Below are 20,456 nucleotides of genomic sequence, written 5' to 3' on the forward strand. Positions count from 1 at the left end.
TGTTTCTTTGGACTAACACATTGAATATACGTCAATTGGCATATATAGAAAATCTGGTCATGGAAAAAAACCAAAGTGGGCTTGAAATACCTTCATGGCATGGGAAACGCTATCAGTAGTGCATTATTGTTGGATTACAGATTCAAATAGGAAAGAAGTAAAACAAAGTAAAAGGTTGTAAAAACAGCATTTAACGGTTTTTACTGATTACAGTTGATTAGCATAAGGTTCAAAGGTGCACAATGGAAGAAAGAAGACCTTCTGGATCATCTACAAATGAAGGTCCAACAGTGGCCTCTTTGAGAAAAATCGGTTTGGTCCTATGTTGTGACCGTCTGGATAGAAAGGCTCTCACAAAAATTTCAGTACTTGCTTGGCAAAAGAAGACTGCTGTTGAAATAACCCTTGCCACTCCACCCAAAAGATATCTAACAAAAAGGGAAAATAAAAAACCCAACTGTGAGTATACCAGATTAATATTGTAGGATTTAAAAAAGAGAATGTTCTTTTTTCTTTTCCTAAAAAGTTGTTTTTATAACATTTTGCCTGAATTTATGACCTTTTTCCAAGCACAATACCTACAATAAGGTCCTTCCAACTCTTTCAGGCCATAGGACCTGCTAGTTAGAAACAATTCCCACAACTCCTGAAGTGAGGAAAAACCAGCTGTGAACTTTTTTTTTTGCCTTTAGTCTCTCATATACTGCAATCCCAAGAACAACATTTTCATATTGGAAAACCCTGTCCTAGAGCAGTGTTTCTCAACCTTGGCCATTTAAAGATATGTGGTTGGGGAATTATTCTGGGAGTTGAAGTGCCTACTTCTTAGGGGTTGAGTGCCAAGGTTGAGAGATGCTGCCCTAGGGTGCTCTGTATCTGTCAATGCTCTATTAGCATCTATTGCTCCTTCAGGAGAAAGCATCTTAGTCCTGTCAATCTCCTTTTTCATTCTGCTTTGGAGATTCACTCCTTTTATGACTGTGATTCAACTACACCTGTCTGTCCAAGAAATGAATATAAATCACCTTTGGACCCTGTGCTACAGAAAGAGAAAAGGGAAGTTCTCTTCTGCTTTAAATCTTGTGTTTTCTCTTAACAGTAGACAAAGCTAGGATTTATATTACCATACTGCTTTCTTGAATATCACCTGAGATAACATTACCCCTGCAAGATCCAGCCAGGACACCTGTTCTGCACCCCTATAAAAAGTACTATGTAGCTAAGAGTTGGCCATTTTTACTTTCCACGTTGTTCGGAAGCTATGCTATGCAAAGGATATTGTGGGGAATAACTGAAGTTTCTTCCCAACCCAGATTCATACTTATCTACCGTAACAATTTATTTAAGAGGCAGTACCCCAAGGAAACTTTGCAAAGAGATTCCTTATATCTAGAATTAGATGTGCCCAGTTAAATTAAGTGAAGGATCGGTGAGCAGAAAGCAATAGGTTGACAGGATCAATGCTCTGATCTGAGAATAAGGAACTCTCAAAGTGGCCCCATCTAGTGCTACATTTTGTTGAGCTATTTTTCTAAAAGATACAGCTTTTCTCCTATTTATAACAACCCACTCCTACACAGCTACCATTTACACCTTACTTAAAGTGTGTATCTAATACTTTTTTCTTTTAGGTCCCTTTATTCAAACAAATAAGAACATGAACTGCTGTACCAAGCAACTTGCTTATTAAACTTGATACAGAAAATGTGCAAGTGATACAGACATAATTGCACTTCCAAATACTGAATTGTAAGAATTTGCATTGATTTTGCTCTATTCATTGGTAATACAACAACACAGCTGTCTTCAGAAATAGGAAAATCGCAAGGCCACCAGCCAAACAAAACCTACCTAATTTAATTTTCTGTATTCATGCTTTGGTTCATGCTTTTCAGTTTGCAAGGATCTTTTACAAGAACCACTTTGAAACCCTTAACTGGATTCCAAGTACATCTTAACTATTTTATTCAATTCAAAATGCTGTTTTATAAAGTTTAAAATTTATTGTGATACTTACACACTTTTAAAGGAGTTTGGCATTAGGGAGCCGTATCAACATTACAGTATATTGAGGCCATCAGGTTAAATAGCATGCATATTTACTATGTATAAGCAGCTGATTATAAACTAAGAAGAGACACACTAGCAAATTAAAGAACTTTACAGTTTTACAGTTTTTGATTTATTTCTCTCTGTGTGTATTTGTATATATGTGTATGCATGTATGTATGAAGATACTGGTAACAAATATATGCACATTAGTGTACAATTGGTATTCATGGTGAAAATATCTTGTTCCACAAGATCTTACAGTTTTATTGTACATCACCAAGGAATTCTTTTTATTACTAAGTTGTTCTACAAAATGATGGACTATGGTAATTTTCTGTTATTTTTAAGTGGGACTTTTAACAATTGTACTATTGAAGAAAAAGTGAAAAAGAAAATACAAATGCACAAATGTACACTACATACTTTCCATCTCTCTCTCCCTACCTCTCTTTGCCTTCCCCCCATGTGTACACACACACACACAGATTTTATATATGTAAAATCCATTATTTATTCAACGTACCTATATCAATTTCTTTTCTCCTTCCTCAAAGCTGCTCTTGGAACTCAAACTTTAGATGTAGAATAAGTAATTAGAGAAACTTCCAAGTTATTTCTCCATATATGCAGTATTGTGTACCGTAACTACCTGAAAGGAAGAGGAACCTGAACTTCAGATAATCTAGGAAGTGCTTTACGTTTCCAACTACTCTATCTAGTCAGCTAGGATTGAGAATTTCAGCTAAAGCAGCCCTGAAGATTATTTGTGCTGAATACGTGGGTGCATCTGATAGCCTTATGTACATATGGCATGTGTGTCAAAATCTACAGTTCAGAAAAGTTAAGATGAGGCAAAATGATAAATTTATATTAACAGAATAACCTCATATAGAAAATTGATTCCACATTTCATATTTTCACATATAACACACACATGCTTCTCTCTTTCCAGCAAAAAGAATCAAAATAATAAATTTAGTCCAAATCCAGCATGAAAATAAGACTGAAGGGAAAAGAACTGTACTAGGAAAAGAATTGATTTTTGGGGGTTGGGGGAAGGGAGCACAGAACTGGATGGTGAAAAGGCAGGAGTCAACTGGACAGAAAGAAAGAGTAGAGTCAAATCCTGTGTTAATAATGAAAAAAAACTAAACTAGAAAAAACAGCTTCTCTTGAAGGGGTGACAGTTATCTTCAGATTAATTTGCCCTGACGCCATTTCCATTTTCATCCATTCTCCTGTTCTCAAGGGCTTTTATTTTTGTCAGCAAAACTAAAATCAATCTTAATCCTAATTCACAGGTAATTGGGGAGTGGCGGAAAATAAGTATAAAATCAATTCCCAAATCAATGCATATTAATCAATGGAGTGTGCAATTTAATGCATGAATGCTCTATTTCCTGAAAACTATTTTTTTTCATAAAAGCAGAAAAAAGTAACCTGGAATAAAGTAAAATTCTATTATCATACAACCTTTGTTGGTTAAAATATATCCTATTACAAAATTATACAAGAAATAGATGGATATGCAGATTTTTTCAACCCAAATAGAAATATTGATAAGGCATAGAAATAATATGAGCAAATATCTATGGAACAGAGAGTCTTCCTGAGCTGTAAACATTATGATCTTATACAATTTCACTTCTTGTACATTGCTTTGCACAAATATATACATATATGTTATTTCACAAAATTTGCTGCTATAAAAAACTCAAGTAATGGGCATCAGGAGCATAGAACTATTCTATTGACTTCTTTCAAGTTCAAATCAGGACTGTTGCTCCCCGATTCATCAATACTACTAGAATATTGATCTAAACGTTTTTGGATCAGTAGAGAAATCCCATCTGATTCTTCATAATCTTTCCTAGATTATCTCCTTCTTGATAAACTGGAATCATATGAGATGGATGGTCTCACTATTAAATGCATTTGCAATTGGCCAAATGATTGTAGCCAACATGTGGTCCTTAATGGATCTATGTTCCCTGAAAGAGAGGTATGCAGACATCCCAGGGTTCTCTTCTGGGCCCAATACTCTTTGACATTTTCATAAATTATTTAGATGAAAGAATAGAAAGAATGCTCACGAAACTTACCAATGAAACAAAGCTGGGAGAGATTGTTAACACCACAAAAGACAGCCAAAAGATTCAAAAGGACCTTGAAAAATTTGAACATTGAACCCCCTCCAAAAGTGTTGAGTGATAACAAATGTTAAGTTCTGCATTTAGCTTAGCAATAAGAAGGATCTGGATGTTTCAGTAAATTACATGTTAAGCAATACGGCACAGCTGCCAAAAGAGTCAATGCACTTTTTGGCTGTGTCAATAGACATATAATGTCAAGATCATGAGAAGTAATAGTACTACTATATGCTGCACCAGTCAGATTGCATCTGGAATACTGCAGTTCTAATTGCCATGATACAAAAAGAATGCTGAGGAACTGGAGGCAATAAAAAAGAACAACAAATATGGTAAAGAGTCCAGAGGCTAAACCCTATGAAGAATTTGGAAAAGAGGGCTAAGGAAAGGCAGGACAGCAGTATGGGGCAAAATGTGTGGATTTATTTTCCATAGAATTTGAGGATAAGAAAAAAACTGGACTGAGTTGTTTTACCAAAGAGATCCAAACTGGAAATAAGGATGAACTTCTTGACTGTAAGATCTGTTAAGCAGTAGAATAGTCTGCCTCCTGAAGTTTGATGAAGGTACTCCACCACTGGAAATTTTAAATAAAAGATTGAATAGCCTTTGTCCAGGAAGGTATGTGGATTCCTGCACTGGGCCAGGGATTGGACCAGAAGTCCTCCAAGGTTCCTTCCAACCTCTATTATTTTATTAAAAGAAAAACAATGGAATCAATTATTGCTGTTTGCATCCAAAGCTGAGAATCTATATATAGGAATTATGACAAGCTACATTCTGAAGATTACTTTTCGGTTGAACCATTACACTAGAAATATAATCATTTGATATAAACAAAGCAAAACAGAAACAAACATATCCTTTGAGATCTAAACTTCACTAATATCACAGAATAGCTTGACATAACTAGAGCATTCAAAATGCTTGGAAACAAAGACAAGAGAATAGTTTCTATTCTGGTAAATTTCTTATTGCTCTTAGGGAATAATCGTTTTTTTTGGTTAGAAATACTACCTACCATGATTTGGCAAAAGTCAGCAAAAATTTCAGAATACTTTGACTATTTCCTATCTAGATACCATTCAAAGAATGATTAAACTGTTCTGTCTTTCAAGCCATCATAAATATTCTTATGACTATAAAACACACCAACACTTCATGAATTTAGATAGTACCATAATTAGTATAACAAAATGTTTTAAAGTATATTGACTGTAACAAAGAGTTTAAGTTAGAGATGAAACAGGAAATCCTACTTGATATAAAAATGTTCCAGAATTGGATTCTTTATTAAGTCAGTTTTCTTCCTATCGACGTATTCATTGAAATCAGGTATTTTGTGGAAGAACAATCTTCTCCAGGAAATAAATTACCATGCTAACCTATGAAGTCCAAATATTATTTACCACTAATTTCTGTTTTTTTGTCAAGTAGAGACTCATGGTTTTCCCACATAACCATTGGTTGAATAGGAATAATTTAATAATTAAAAGCAGTGCTGTTTATGCCTGTACATAATTAAGGCAAAAAAAAGAACAAAGTACAATAACATGTGATCTTCATATACTGATAAATTAACATGCAGTTGTAGAATTAGTAGTCAAATGCCAGCTTCCGTGGGGTCATGAATTCTTTCACCATTTCATCAGTGATCTGCTTTCGCCTTTGCTGGTGAGCCGCAATCAAGGGCTGAAGAGTTTCAATCAACACTTTCTTGAGTTCTCCTGTCAGCAGAGCTCCACTTGTGTAGGCCTGCCAAAGAATGTCACAGTCAAAGGGAATGGTCATATCCCATGACATCTCTTGCTAATCTCCTGAAAGGTACTGTGCGGACATGGAAAACACTCTGCCTTTCTTAACTAGAAGTAGTATTCCCTCTGAAGGTCTTATACAACATCACAGAAAGGGATACTTTAGACACAGGTTAGTGGATTCGAGGTACGATTTGATGACTCAGGAGTTCCTTTTAATTCCCTGAATACTTAGCCAGTGCAGCGCTATGAGAGACAGGATCAATTCAACTTTCAGAAATGGAAATGGACTGAATGACTTTGGGCCAATAATTCTCACAATCATGTAGTGTTTGGGATAAAGAGCCACGGTAGCTCGGACTACTTCTGCTGCCTGCCAGCTGCCTGCAATTTGGCAGTTCGAATCTCACCAGACTCAAGGTTGACTCAGCCTTTTATACTTCTGAGGTTGGTAAAATGAGGACCCAGATTGTTGGGGGCAATATGCTAACTCTGTAAAACTGCTTAGAGAGAGGGATGTAAAGCACTATGAAGCGGAATTTAAGTCTAAGTGCTATTGCTATAAAGTGGGAGAGAGGTACACCATCTTGAATGTCTTGGAGATAAGGCACAATTTAAATATAAAAAGTAACTACCTTTTAGTTTAAATGATTTGTATTCAGATGAATATAACATTTCAAAAAGGAGATGGCAATTACCTGTTTAATTTGTTCTAATCTGTCATCATCTTCAAGGAAGAAAGTGAGGTACATATAAGACACATCTACATCACAATTGCCACCGTATTGTCTGTGCTCTTCAACAGTGTCTTTGCCACCAGAGAAAGCATGCTTATTAATCTGGAGCAAGATACAAGAACATGTACATGCATTAGAAGTGGGGGAAAGTTTTGATATAAATAAACTTTATACATAATAAACAGATTTTTCAATATTGAACAACATATTACAGTTAAATCTTATATAAGCTTCAGGCAGCATACAGTATTCAGCTATTGCAAAGTAAAGGCCATATTGAATCAAAAACAAATATAGCTTATTAATCAAAACTGAGTTACATTTCCACCCACCACCAATAGTTGGTTAGACACGTATTATGGATTTTCCTATGCATCATTATGATATTAAAATGATAAAACATAAAATTATGCTAATGATCCAGAAAAAGATGGAATGATCTTCATCAATCTGAAGATTAAACTGTTTATTTTGAATATTTTTGCAAATGAGGAAAAACATTTTCAAAAATGGCATCAGAAACAAGTGAAAAAAACCTGAAAGTATTTCACTACACATCTAAGAATCATGTTTTAAACCTGTTTTGAGATTCATTTTTGTCCGTATATCATATTGGTGTTAATTTGCAAAGGGTGACCTGTATTCCTCCAGGATATGACAATTGCATGTTATGAAACATATGCAAAACATGGCTGATGAGGGAAGCCCATGCTCTTTAAAGCCAAGCAGACTGGGATAACTTGCCTAGCAACTGTCAAATGATTTCATGCGGCCATGGAGAGACAGCCAGTTGCAGGATCCTTAGTACATTAAATATTGCTGCTCCTTAAGCTTGCAGTGCAAAGACACATGATTAAAGTGAAGTATTTAAGGCTCAGTCTGCTTGTGAATATAGTTTTCAATATTTGCTACAACATTCTTTGGGGAAAAATCGTGGAAAAAATGTAGAGCTGAAAGAAATAGTCTTATGAAAACAAAGCAGCAAGCTGGAATTTAACAGCAGTACAATCTGTGTACAGCACTGGTCTCTTACCTTTGTTTTGATTTGCTTGGGTGTATCAGTAAGAAAGATGGAGGAGTTAGGGTCGCTAGCACTCATTTTTGTTTGTGCTCCCTGCAAGGCTGGGAAGAAGACAGAATGCAGTAATGCTGGCTTGGGAAAGCCAATCCGAGGAGCTACATCTCTTGTCATTCTAAAATAAGGATCCTAAAAACAAGGTGGGGGGAGAGAAAACCCAGAACAAAAAGCATTATAGCACGAGCCTGTTATAGTGCAAGTCAGGAGAGGAAGCATTACAAATAGCATAAAGTGTTGGAAAACTTTTGTGTCTTAAACAAAATTTCCTTAAATTTCTCTTAAATTTCCTTAAGTTAAATTGTCTAAAAAGGATAGAAGCTTGGATCAAAGGCAAACTGGAACTAGAGATCTGCAGAATGCATATCTAGAGCTAATATTTACCCTTGCTTTTTGTAATTGATGTGATGGAAGTTGTTTAAAACATCTGAGACAGCTTTCTCACCTGATCAATTGCACATGGGATCAAACACTGGATATCCTTTCTATTGTTGAAGATCTCAGGAAATGATGAGCTAAAGGATGGAGCTGCTTGAATAGCAGGAAAACTGATCTTTCCTAGGAAAGCACAAAATTTGTTCAGTAAAACTTAATGAAAAATAAGAGTGGTTAAATACAGAAATTAGATTTCAATGTTATAAGAAATGCAAGTTAAAGGAGGCCTAAAGTTAAATAACTTATTACATGTAAAGAATGTATATAAATATATTTCAGAATTAAACATTTAATGGACAACATGAGAGCAAATACATACTTTAAAATTTTAGTATTTTGAAGGGAAGAAGGCGGAGCCTCCTCGCTGACAGACCGTAGATCGTGACTCTCTGCGGCTATGGTCCGTGCTCTTTCGTTGGAGAGCCCTGATCATTACGATTAGGGGCAGAAGCTGCCTTGGAGGGGCGGCAGAGTAAGGGGAAGCCGCAAGCCAGGTTGAGGGGAGCTATATCTCCCCCACTGGGCTTGGTCTTTTCCCCCCCAAAGATGACTGCAGCGGTGGTTTAAAATGGCCACCCTGAAGAAGAGGACTCAGCTGGATTAAGATTTGTGCAGGAAGGAAGAAAGAGGTGGATAACATCTGAACTGGGACAACTGGGCAACACAACTAAACAAAAGTACCCCGGGATTAAGGTAACATAGAATTTTTCAGAAAAGAAAAGTGAGCAGCAAAATTACAAAGGGACAGGAAAAAAAAAAAGAAAATATTTTTGACAGCTAAGTGGGGCTTCGAACTGGGAAAGGAAGAATCTGGAACTAAAGATTTAACTAAATTGGACTAAAATATTTTGGGAATAAACAGGCATAAAATAAAGCTGGACTTAAGATTGTCAAAAAATAATAATAATAAAGTTTACAAATTGGAGACTGGACTGTGCTGGAACACTGAGGTTCGAAAAACCCTAAATAAAAAAATAGGGGAAAAAGGTGAAGACTTTGTATAATGGACAGTGCCACCTTTTGACAAAAACTTGAGCTCAAACAAAAGGGAAAGCATCCTGTTTCTGAATGAACTTGTGTGGATATAACATTAAAGAAATATTGAAACAAAGTAAGAATCTTAGAAAGTGAAAGCAGAACCAGAATAAAGGAAAAAGTAAGGAAAGACTGTGGGATTGATTGATGTTTTTGGTACAGACCCTGGGCTGGAATAACTGAGAACTTTAGAAAATTGAAAGAAGAAAGAAGGAAAGTAAAAGTGTTTTTTTTGTGGACTTTAACGATCAAAAAATATAAGAGTGTGTAATGATGATATCTCTTCGGGAATTAAAAATGGAACTTAAAAATATGAGAGAATTACTACAGGAAAGAGACGAATCACTTTGCTCTGTGTTAGAAAAAATGGAAATGGCGATTGAAGAACAAGAAGAAAGAGCTTCAGAGGAGGAGGAGTCGACTCAAGGAGAAGACATTTTAAGTAGACAATTAACACAAAGAACATTACAAAGAAGTGGGGAAAGAAGGAAGGTTAAAAAGTTGAGATTTAAGAAGGCGATCAAAAGGGGGAATACCTGTGAAGTCAGGAAAGGCAGAAAGACACAGCAGAAAAGGGGAAAGGAAGATATTAAGAAAGAGAGGGATATAAACTGGAATGAGAAAAGATATGGGGAAAAGAGGGGGAGGAGAAGCAGTAAGAAACAGGTGCATGAAATAAAGAAATACGGAAATAGTAAAATGTTGAAAAGAAATTGTTTTTTCAGAGATAATGGTTGATGAATTAAAAAGGGTATTCTGCAGGGTGACAAGGGGTAATAAGAATATTTCTGCAATTAAAAATATTTAGAAAATAGGGTAATATAGATACTGATAACTGTTATTAAAAATCAAGGGGGGAAAATATGCTGCGGAATCCAAGTGAAAAGATGTAATGATTATTATTACAACTTCTTAAAAATAATGGTTTATTGGGAATTAAGATGAGGGAATAAAGCTATATTTTAATCATTGAGGTGTCACACTCAAAACAGTAAAAGGGAGGAAACCTATACTTGTTTTTTTTTTAGTGTTAAAATTTGTATTAATCTAGAATTTATAAAAAGAATGTGTAATGGAAAGGGAATATGACAGACTGAAGAACCAACTAAATTAATAAGTTAATATAGATTGTTAAAAGCAAGGAGACATTGGTAACTTTTTTATTATCATTATTATCATTATCATTATTATTATTAGGCAAACACATATTGTTTATCTTTATTTTTAAAATAAATATTAAAGGATTATATTTGAAAAAAATTGAAATGAAACAAAAAGATGTTTCAATTGAGATTAATGAAAGAGGCTAGAATTAATGTGTTTGCTTCTCTCCTTACTGAAAATTTGGAATGGAAAAAGTAATAATAGAATTAAGTATGCATATATGAATGTATAATTGCTGTCATATTTGTATGTAAAGGTGATGACCCGGAAACATGTTGTCCACTAAAAAGAGATTTTTGTTTTTAATGTGAAAAACTGAATAAAGTTCGTTAATAATTTTTTAGTATTTTAAATTTTAAAGGATTTCTGTGCTGCGAAAGAGGCAGTTACAGATCTCTGGTTCTGCTCCACTTCATCACTGGTCCGGCACCGCCCTGTTCTATGCGCCGGCTGCTCGGACTTGCTGGGCCTGGCACATAGAACAGGCTGTGCTTTTTTCGGTGCGGCTGCTGGACTGCAGCCACAATGAAAAAAGCACGCAGCAGCTACAGGCATCTTGCGACAAGGGAGGTGAGAAGCCCTGGGATATCCGCCCACCCACCTGCTGGCTGGGCCGGGCTGGAAGAGGTGTGTCCGCCAGAAGGAAGAAAATGTGCTTTGGGAGGACAGGCAGGTGGCCAGATGTTCCGAGGCTGCTGCACATGCGCACTGTGACCCATGCCAAATCACCACCACTGGTTCTCCCGAACCAGTGTGAACCGGTTGAATACCACCTCTGGTCTAAACAGTACCTAAGCAGAAATGATAACCTCCTGGTTCAAGTACAAGCTGGAAAAAAACTGAGACCATCGAGTTCACAGCTACTCTCACAATTAGTAGTGGTGTCTGAAGATGCTGTGAGCTGTAGTTCAGCCATATATCTCAAATTCTCCATCTATAGTAGATTACAACTATAACAAATGTTATAGTTGTAATCTACATGTAAATGTTATACAACTACTGTATTTTTCAGAATATAAGATGCTCCTGAAGTATAAGACACACCTAGTTTTTTGGGAGGAAAACAAGGGGGAAAAAATCTGCCTCTGCCTCCCAACAATTTGCCTCCTTGCAGTACACAGCAAACAAGCTGTTTCAGTACAACCTGATTAGCACAAGCAGATGATTGTTGATTGTATCAGCCTCCCGATGATCAGCTGTTTCAGGCTGCAGGGATTGCCATTGCCTATTGCCACCTCCACGCCCATTTTTGGTATCAGCATCCTGTTTTTGGTCTCCACATGCCCCTTTTTCGGCCCGTTCTGGGATGAATGGACGGCAAATGGTGCATGCAGAAGCCAAAAATGAGACGTGCGGAGATGACAATAGGCAGTGGCAATCTCTGCAGCCTGAAACAGCTGATCGTTGGGAGGCTGATCCTACCAACCATCAGCTGCTTGTGCTAATCAGGTTGTACTGAAGCTGAAACAGGCTGTTTGCTGTAAGGAGGCAAATTGCTGGGAGGCAGAGACCAAAGGGTGGGAACTGGTGAGGGGGTGGGACTTTGGCAACATTCGATGTATAAGATGCACAGACATTTCCAACCACTTTTGGGAGTGGTAAATGTGTGTTTTATTCTCTGAAAAATACGGTACTATGCTCATAAAGCAAAGATGCCTCCAGTGAATTTATTTAAGACATTTTATTTCATATCCACTCTCACAACCCCCTCCAAAAGCTGAGGATAGTTTCTACATAAATTGTATCTCCAGAAATATATCGTGAAGCATATAAAGCAAAGTTCTTCATCTGTGGGATTCTTCATGGTTAAGTGAAATTTAAACCTGATGTCCCTGGTGTTAGTCCAAGATTCAAACACTCTATTCTACTGTTTTGAACCAGAACTTCAGGTAAGTTTTTGTTTCTAATATCCTGTATCAATTAGTTAATAGAATTATATTGTAACTCACCTATGCAATCGCTATCTGTAAAACCGAAGATTCCTTTCACTTGGTTGAATGTCACATGCTTTTGAACTTTAACAATATTTTTATAGAAGCCTAAACTTGTCCTGGGAAAAGGGCAGAAAAATCAAAATCTCGTATCTCAACACAGAGAGGATTGTGTTCTTGAGAATGCTCATAAATCAATATTGCAATCAAGTATGATGAAACATGGATATTTAATATACTGTATCCAGAATTAAGTTTAAATGTAATTTAAACTACGTTAGTTAGCTTTTTCATGAAGCATTTCCAAATTATTTTATTATAGATTTCACTTTACTATAAAGGTATGTATAAGCTTATACAGATTTATTATGTTTCATACTGTATTTAAGGCACAAAGAACTGTCATACTTTTTCCTTCTATTTTTTCCATTGGATAAAGGATCACCAACTGATTTCAACAACCAAAGTTGTTTCAGTGTTCACCTTCCAAAGTTACTAATGATCACAAGATATTACCAGAACTGATTCTGCTGTGTTCATCAGGTCACGGCAGCCTGGCAAAGGGCACTCCAGGAATTGGGCCAGGTCAGCTCAAAGAGTTTAATATATCACACCTTCTAAGTTTGCAATCCTTGAACATTAAAACTCTATAGAAAACCACAAGATGGTTTTTCAGAGCCAAGCCAAACAATATACACAGCACAATTTAAGAACTTTTTTCTTCAAATAAAATATTGTTTCTTCCAAAGCTGAAAGAATTTCAAGTACTGCTGTAACTCCATTTATTCTCATTAATGCAATAAAACGTAAGAATTACATTCCAACCATGACATTTGAATCTCTTCAAATGACTCGTCAGTTTGATAAAGAAATAAAGGGTTATCAAACATACTTTTAACGGCAATAAATCAAAACAGAATTATTGTGTAGAAAAATACTCTTTACAATGGCTTTTATTTCAAAAAGCTTTTTAAAGCAGTGTTCTTTCTAAAACTGACACATACCATATTATGTATTAGATTTCCCGAAAGAAAATTGGTTGAAGCAGCAGCAGTGAACTGTTTTAAGGTTGGTGGATAGTTTAATATTACCTCAAAATGACAAATTTTGATTATTCAGTTATCAAAAAATGAGATCCTTACCCCATATAAGAGAAATCAGAAAAGATAAAAGTTTTATTAATGTCAAATCCACAGGCTATTATGTCCTTGATGTTTTCTATAGCATACTGGTAGGCTTTCTCAATGGTCAGATCTTTCCACAAATATTTCTCATCATCAGTCATTTGTATGACTAATGGAACATTAAATGTTTCTTGTAACCACCTAGTAAGAAACAAAACAAGTTTTCACAAAACATATGTTTCAAGGTAACTTCTAGTTAAATTATGTGTTATGCAAACGGCAAGTTATTTACAATCACTTGTGTAGCTTTCGGACAAATATTTTCTCACTCAGCAACATTTATTTGAATATACCTCTTGGAATGTAGATACACACCTGCCTACAAATATACTAATAATAATGTGGTAATGCATATATAGCTATTTTGCAAGAAAAATGCATGTATATGATAAATTGTGGAAGTAGTTTATCATGTAACTGATATGTATAACAAGCCATGCTGACATCAAAATGATACATGTTTCTTTGTATCACAATGTAAATTATATGATTACATAATTATTTTATGACATTTGAAGCAAGTACATTAGACATGTCATTTAGATTAGGGGTGTCCAACCTTGGCAACTTTAAGACTTGTGGACTTCAACTCCCAGAATTCCTCAGCCAGCAAAGCAAAGCTGGCTGAGGAATTCTAGGAGTTGAAGTCCACAAGTCTTAAAGTTGCCAAGGTTGGACACCCCTAATTAAGATGATGTTGATGATGCCATAACAAACAAACAGTCATCTTCCTGCTCAGTCCTTGGAGATGTCCATGCTTCATTGTAATAATAGCAACTTCTTCCTGCATAGTAGTAGCTTGCATCTTAAAATACAAATCAATTTAGTAATGCCAATTAGTTTATTCCTATGAATAATACTGTAAATTACTGAAACTCTACTTTTCTTCTCATCATATCAATACATTGTACCCTGGGTTCTAATATTTGATTTTATTGTGCTTAATTGTACATGTAATTTTCCTACAGTATCAATTATTTTGGACAACTCATGCAATTACAGTACTTAATACTGATATTCAGATTTTGGGAATCACCTGATTCATTTTTTCCCTGCAGCATTAGACATAATATATGTCTCTAGATATCAAATTCCACACTTGTGCCATGCTATGACATATGTTAATAAATACTTTGCCCTATTTGTGTAAAATAACAAACTGCCTGAACAATCTCAAATAATAATTGTTCCTCTTATTTCCAATCCTTAAATGAATCCTCTTGGTTTCAAACTGATGCAGAATTGAGTACCTTGCTGATTTCTGGAATAAGGCAGCACCTAACAGGAGTGCTCTTGAGTAGCCTTTGTGGGAGCCCTTGATTGGATCACATTATCATTGTATTAACTAAGTTTTGGATTAATAGATTTTGAATTCTACAATACGGATACCTTGTAAATTTTTCAAGTACCTCTGGAAATGGAGCACTATATAAACTGAAGCCAAAATTGGATACAAATATTTTTAATGAGCAGAAACATGTATGCTGTCAACTCATAAAATATTTATCTGGTCTTTTAGAGTTGCCAGCAGAAAGAGAGGGGGGAGCAATGCAGTAACTTGCAAAAAACGAAACTGCATTCCATAAATGTTTTCAAAGACAGTTTCTAGGTGACCAAAGTTTCTGCATCAAATTCTAACTGGAGAGTATGATTGATGACTCTTGGCTATGGATGTGTCCCATTGGAGAATATGTATTATGATACACCCAGGGAGTGGGAGAAAACCAGAATCAAGGGTGACAATGAATGATGTGTTTCAGAGTCAGCTACATCCAGGCAGCGCCGGCATGTTTACTCCTAATAAATCTTCTTTAAGTCTTGAAAATTCTGCTAGAGACTCATGACATATGCATGTCTCTATGTACACATACAATACATATGTTTTCTACTCATTAAAAATATTTACAACCAATTTGGGATGATTTCCCCATCCCACAAAAGTACCTTATACACAACAGAGTTCAGGAGAGTATACCAAAGTTCAAGAGGTGTTTCCAGAACAGACATCAATAAAGAAATGATACTTCTGTAAACTTTTCTATATATTGATCTCAACCTCCATGTCCTAATTCCAGATCACAGCAATTAGCATAATGCAAACATCTACCACTTTTAAAACAAGAAAGCATTTAATAAAAAAAGTTACTTACTTTGTAAACATAAATGGGATAAGGTGGCCAACATGCATTGTCTCAGATGAGGGACCTCTGCCTGTATAAAGGTAAAATGGCTTCTTCTGTTCATACGCATCAAGAATTTGGTTCATATCTCTGTAGGAAAGTGAGGGAACATTGTATGCTTTTTAAGGAAATGCCAGTCATATAAAGATAAATGAGAGCAGCTTGAACACATTTTAGTGATTATTTTGTGTTTAAAAAATACTGTGCCATAATTTATATCATGTGACAACATTCTAGTTTTGAAATACAAGGAATGTAGGACCACCATTTCCATTCCATGCTCCAAGTTTTAGTTTTCTTTCATCAGGATGCTTGTAGAATAGTACTCAATATTATATTAAGATTAATGAAAGAGGCATTTAGAAAGCATATTTTGTTTGATTCAAATAAGCTAGAAATAAAGCACACTTACCTATGAGAAAAGAAAATACCTCGCCGTAGAAAATGATGTGGTTTATGACCTGTAATTCTCTCTATTCTATTGATGAGGTCTTTATCAATTTTGCTACTGCCAAATCGAACTGAAAACAAAAGAAATAGAGACTAAATTATATACATGATTGTGAATAAATGAATGAACAGTAAATCATAGAATCCTATTCCTCAGAACGTAAGTGGGAAAATAGTTGAAATGTTTTGAAAAGGTTGTACTATGTGTAAATGATGAACACATTAAGAGAACTACATTTCATCTCAAAAAGTGATGATTCTTGTTGATTTGATTGGTCTCCTGAAATCTCTAGTTACACCATAATAGATAGCTGGTCTTGACTTGAAAATTGAGTATACAATAAATATTTGCTGACAGAACGTCTTATGCAATTAATTTGATTTCAAGATACCTGTTTGAATCTATGTTATATTGCCTTCATAATTCAGTAAAAAATTCCTAAGATTTATGCGGTAAATCTACTGAATACAATGCATATTTTGCTTTTTGAAGGATCAATTCTACAGCCGCTGTATTATTTGATTTCAGCCTTAAATAGTAACATAAAAAGGGGCTATTAATGTTACTTGTCCCCATTCTGGTGACACTGTCACACCCTGTGGCTTTTAGAATCTAAACATAATTGTGATTTTAAAAATTCTGAACTGAAAAAAACATCCCTACACTGCTGTCCATAAAAGTAGGGAATTAAAAAGGAAAGAAAACTTAATAAGACTTCTTTTGAAATCTTGAATGTTAAAGAAGCATAGTAGTTGAATAAGATCAAGGGTCAATGAATTCTAGCATCTTAACAATGGCACGTTCATGAAATCCCACCTGAAGGACTTGACGCTAGTGCCTCATCTAGCAACCGGAAAAGATAATATTTTATGAAAAGTGCTATTTGAAAATGAAGAACCAATTTTTATAACTTCAAGACTGTGGCAAAAATAAGGCAGTGTCTAAAGAGCATTCTTAGAGAGTCTTTGTAAGAGTGCTGTATTTCAAATAACATTCCCACCGCCAACTCCATTGTATTCTACTTTCTAATTCATTTAATCTTAATCCATATTAATATTTAATGTTTCAATGTTTTTAATATTCTGTACATTTTAGAATGTTATAAGCCACCCAGTGACTCGACAGACAAACAAACAAACATGTTTTCTTAAGGAAGTAGAACCCCACACACCTATAAGTTTATCATAATCCACTCCTTTTGCATTGGATGTCTGCACTGTCCAGGGGTCCACAAAGTCATCCCCTTCAACATTGTCTGGACTGTTACTGATTGGAGTGAAATCTGTTGGAGGAGAATCTGCTTTATATTCTTGACCTGTTGCTGTTTTATAGGTTACTTTTAATGACAGCAACAACTTAACTGCATCATCAATTTCATCCTGGGAATAAAATAATAAAAAAGCATAACAGCATTCAAATAAATTAAGTTTAGAGACATTGAACCTAGCAACTATATACATATATACATATTCAATGTTCTTAACATCTAGCATGCATAGAAATTACAGTGCGAAGACAAAAATCTGCATGGGAATGAAACAGCTGGTTCTTTAAAAAAAAAGGCAAAAGAAATTGTCAAAACCACAACTACAGCCAAATAATCTGCTTGTGTAATGTTGAGCACGTCATTCAAGGCCTCTATTGCATTTTTCCAATTGCAAAACAGGTTCAAATATTTATCTATTTCATAGGGGTACAGTGGAACCAAAAAGAAAAGGTGATTATAAATATTTCATTTAAGATTTTGGTGAGCTTACTCCAACTAGAACCAAATTGCTTCACTTACCTATCATGTCTTTCTTCAAAACCCAAGTATTTTTACAGAACACTTTTTAAAATATAATTTATATGGCTGCCCATCTCACACTATGATGCCTTTCTCACTATATAGCTTGGGAAAGTGCACAGATTAAAAACCCAACAGGGAAAACATTAGTCTAGGATAGTAAATGATTCATTCTAATCCTAAAATCACCTCAGTAACTCAACTTCCCCAACCCCCAGGCCTGAAAGTCTGAGAAAACAGGTCCTCAGTGACTCACAAAAGGCTAACAGGATCAAGGCCCTCCAGATCTCTTGAGGGGGATACTATTCCACAAGGAAGGCTGTGATACAGAGAAGACATGATTTGTAGATCCAATAAGTTGACATTGTTTAATAGAGGTCACTGGAGCATGTCCTTTTTGTGAAATCCAGCGGTGAGCAGAAACAGTGGGAAAAAGACAGCCCTGCACTTGATTTAGACTTAGACTTTATCAAGTTTGTAATTATCCAAGAAGAAAACCTGCCCTTGAGACTCTGCTTATCTCTGTTTATCATATCAGTGTCCTTGGTGTTCTCTGAGTTTGATTGCTCAGAGAGCACAAAGAACTCCATCTTTCAACCCTAAGGGGTGTGTGTGTGTGTGTGTGTGTGTGTGTGTGTGTGTGTATACATATATATTCTGTTGTTGAAGTGTTCCCTTTTGGGGATAGTTCTGGTATTTTTAAAGTCAATCTCATGGCTTTGAGGTTATGAACACATCTGTCTACCAAACCAAGTTAACCAACCAAGACCCCCCATACAAACCCCTAAACACAGACCCCACCACCTACCTAGAAAAAACCACCAGATCCAAAATAAAAGCCTCCCTCATCAGTGAAGAAATCCAGCAAAGAATCATACCCAGAGAGAAATCATCCAGATGCCCTAAGCTTTATGGTCTCCCCAAGATACACAAAGAAGGAACCCCACTTCGACCAAGTCATCTGCATAGGCTCACCTCTACAAAACCTAGCCAAATTTCTCGCCAAACAACTACAGCCCTATGCAGAATCCATCAACTCACACGTAAGAAACTCATTCCAGTTCATTGAGATCATAAAGAAACAAAACTTACAACCCAGCGACCTACTAGTGAGCTTCAATGTCATATCCCTCTTCACCCAAGTGCCTATAAAAGAAGCCTTGACAGCCATCCAAAACAAATACAAGCCCCCCCCAAGCACATCCTAGATCTGACCAACCACTATACATACTTCACCTACAACAGACAAAAATACAAACAAATAGAAGGAGCACCCATGGGACCACCCCTCTCACCTGTCATCGCAAACCTCTACATGGAACACTTTGAAACACAAGCTCTAGAAAAATATGATCACAAACCCAAACTCTGGCTCAGATACATAGATGACACCTTCATAATTTGGCCACACGGGAAAGAAAAACTGAACAACTTCCTCACAAACCTCAACAGCCTACACCACAAAATACAATTCACCATGGAAACAGAAGCTAACAATCAACTTCCCTTGCTAGATGTCTTAGTATACAAAAAATCCAATGGCTCCCTAGGACACACCATCTACCAGAAGAAAACACATACAAACGCTACACGCACTCTCACACCACCACCCAGCACAGATCAATTCCGTAGCCGAGACACTCATCTCCAGAACAAAATGCTTAGCCGATGAACAACACCTAAAAACCGAACTATACACTCTCACTAACGTACTTACAGCCAATGTATTCCAAAGAAAGATTATCCACCTAATCCAAAAAGAAACCCCAACCAAAATCCAAGACAGAGAACAAGAGAACGGCAAAGCCCTCCTCCCATATATAAAAGGCACTACAGACAAAATCAACAAGATCCTCCAAAAACACAACATTAAAACAGCATTCTGCACAAACAGAAAAATATCCACCATCCTAAGAAACCCTAAAGACAAAATCGAATTAGAAAACCAAGGAGTATACGAAATCCCTTGTACCGCCTGCCCTACCACATACATTGGACAAACTAACAGAAGAATAAGTGCACGCATTGAAGAACATAAGAACTCAATCAAAAAAGAAGAACTGACCTCTTCCCTGGTCCAATACCTCAAAGCCACAGGACATGAGATTGACTTTAAAAATACCAGAACTATCGCCAAAACCGAACACTTCAACAACAGAATAATCAGAGAAGCCATAGAGATAGAAAAATGCACACACAGCATGAATAAACGAGATGACACCTCCCGCCTACCAGCCATTTGGAAGCCCACCCTCACGAACAAACGAGTACCTAACATGAAGAATGACACCAGACCCAACCCACAAGGACCACACAAGATGCTACCACCACACTTCCACGTAGAAAGCAGACTCACACCCACACAGAAGATGAGACACGACCACGGACCAGAAGCCACACTGCAGCTGCATCACTACCTGCTTCAAACCCCTCCGAGCCATACATGAAGCGAACTGACACCCACCATGAAGATGCGGCACAACCACGAATGCGAAGCCAAACAGCAGGATCACAGCTCACCA

General features: G+C 36.2%; 1 protein-coding gene across 5 annotated transcripts in view; it reads right to left on the minus strand.

Annotated features, from left to right (window-relative positions):
- Window positions 1-5,461: 5,461 nt before the first annotated feature.
- The window catches only part of WARS1 (tryptophanyl-tRNA synthetase 1), a 20,694-nt gene continuing 5,699 nt past the window's right edge, over window positions 5,462-20,456 (minus strand). For all 5 annotated transcript variants that reach the window (XM_087922199.1, XM_026698502.2, XM_026698503.2 and 2 more), the window contains exons 3-11: window positions 17,320-17,527; window positions 16,110-16,218; window positions 15,668-15,787; window positions 13,476-13,658; window positions 12,352-12,452; window positions 8,214-8,326; window positions 7,727-7,900; window positions 6,655-6,795; window positions 5,462-5,957 (exon numbers count right to left, since the gene is read on the minus strand). In XM_087922199.1, coding sequence (XP_087778325.1) covers window positions 5,799-5,957; window positions 6,655-6,795; window positions 7,727-7,900; window positions 8,214-8,326; window positions 12,352-12,452; window positions 13,476-13,658; window positions 15,668-15,787; window positions 16,110-16,218; window positions 17,320-17,527 — 1,308 coding nt within the window. In that variant the 3' untranslated portion in view covers window positions 5,462-5,798. The remainder of the gene's footprint in view (window positions 5,958-6,654; window positions 6,796-7,726; window positions 7,901-8,213; window positions 8,327-12,351; window positions 12,453-13,475; window positions 13,659-15,667; window positions 15,788-16,109; window positions 16,219-17,319; window positions 17,528-20,456) is intronic.

Source organism: Pseudonaja textilis, chromosome 1 (assembly GCF_049901715.1).
Source record: "Pseudonaja textilis isolate UNSWEBS1 chromosome 1, rPseTex1.2, whole genome shotgun sequence".
In the NCBI taxonomy this organism is placed as follows: domain Eukaryota; kingdom Metazoa; phylum Chordata; class Lepidosauria; order Squamata; family Elapidae; genus Pseudonaja; species Pseudonaja textilis.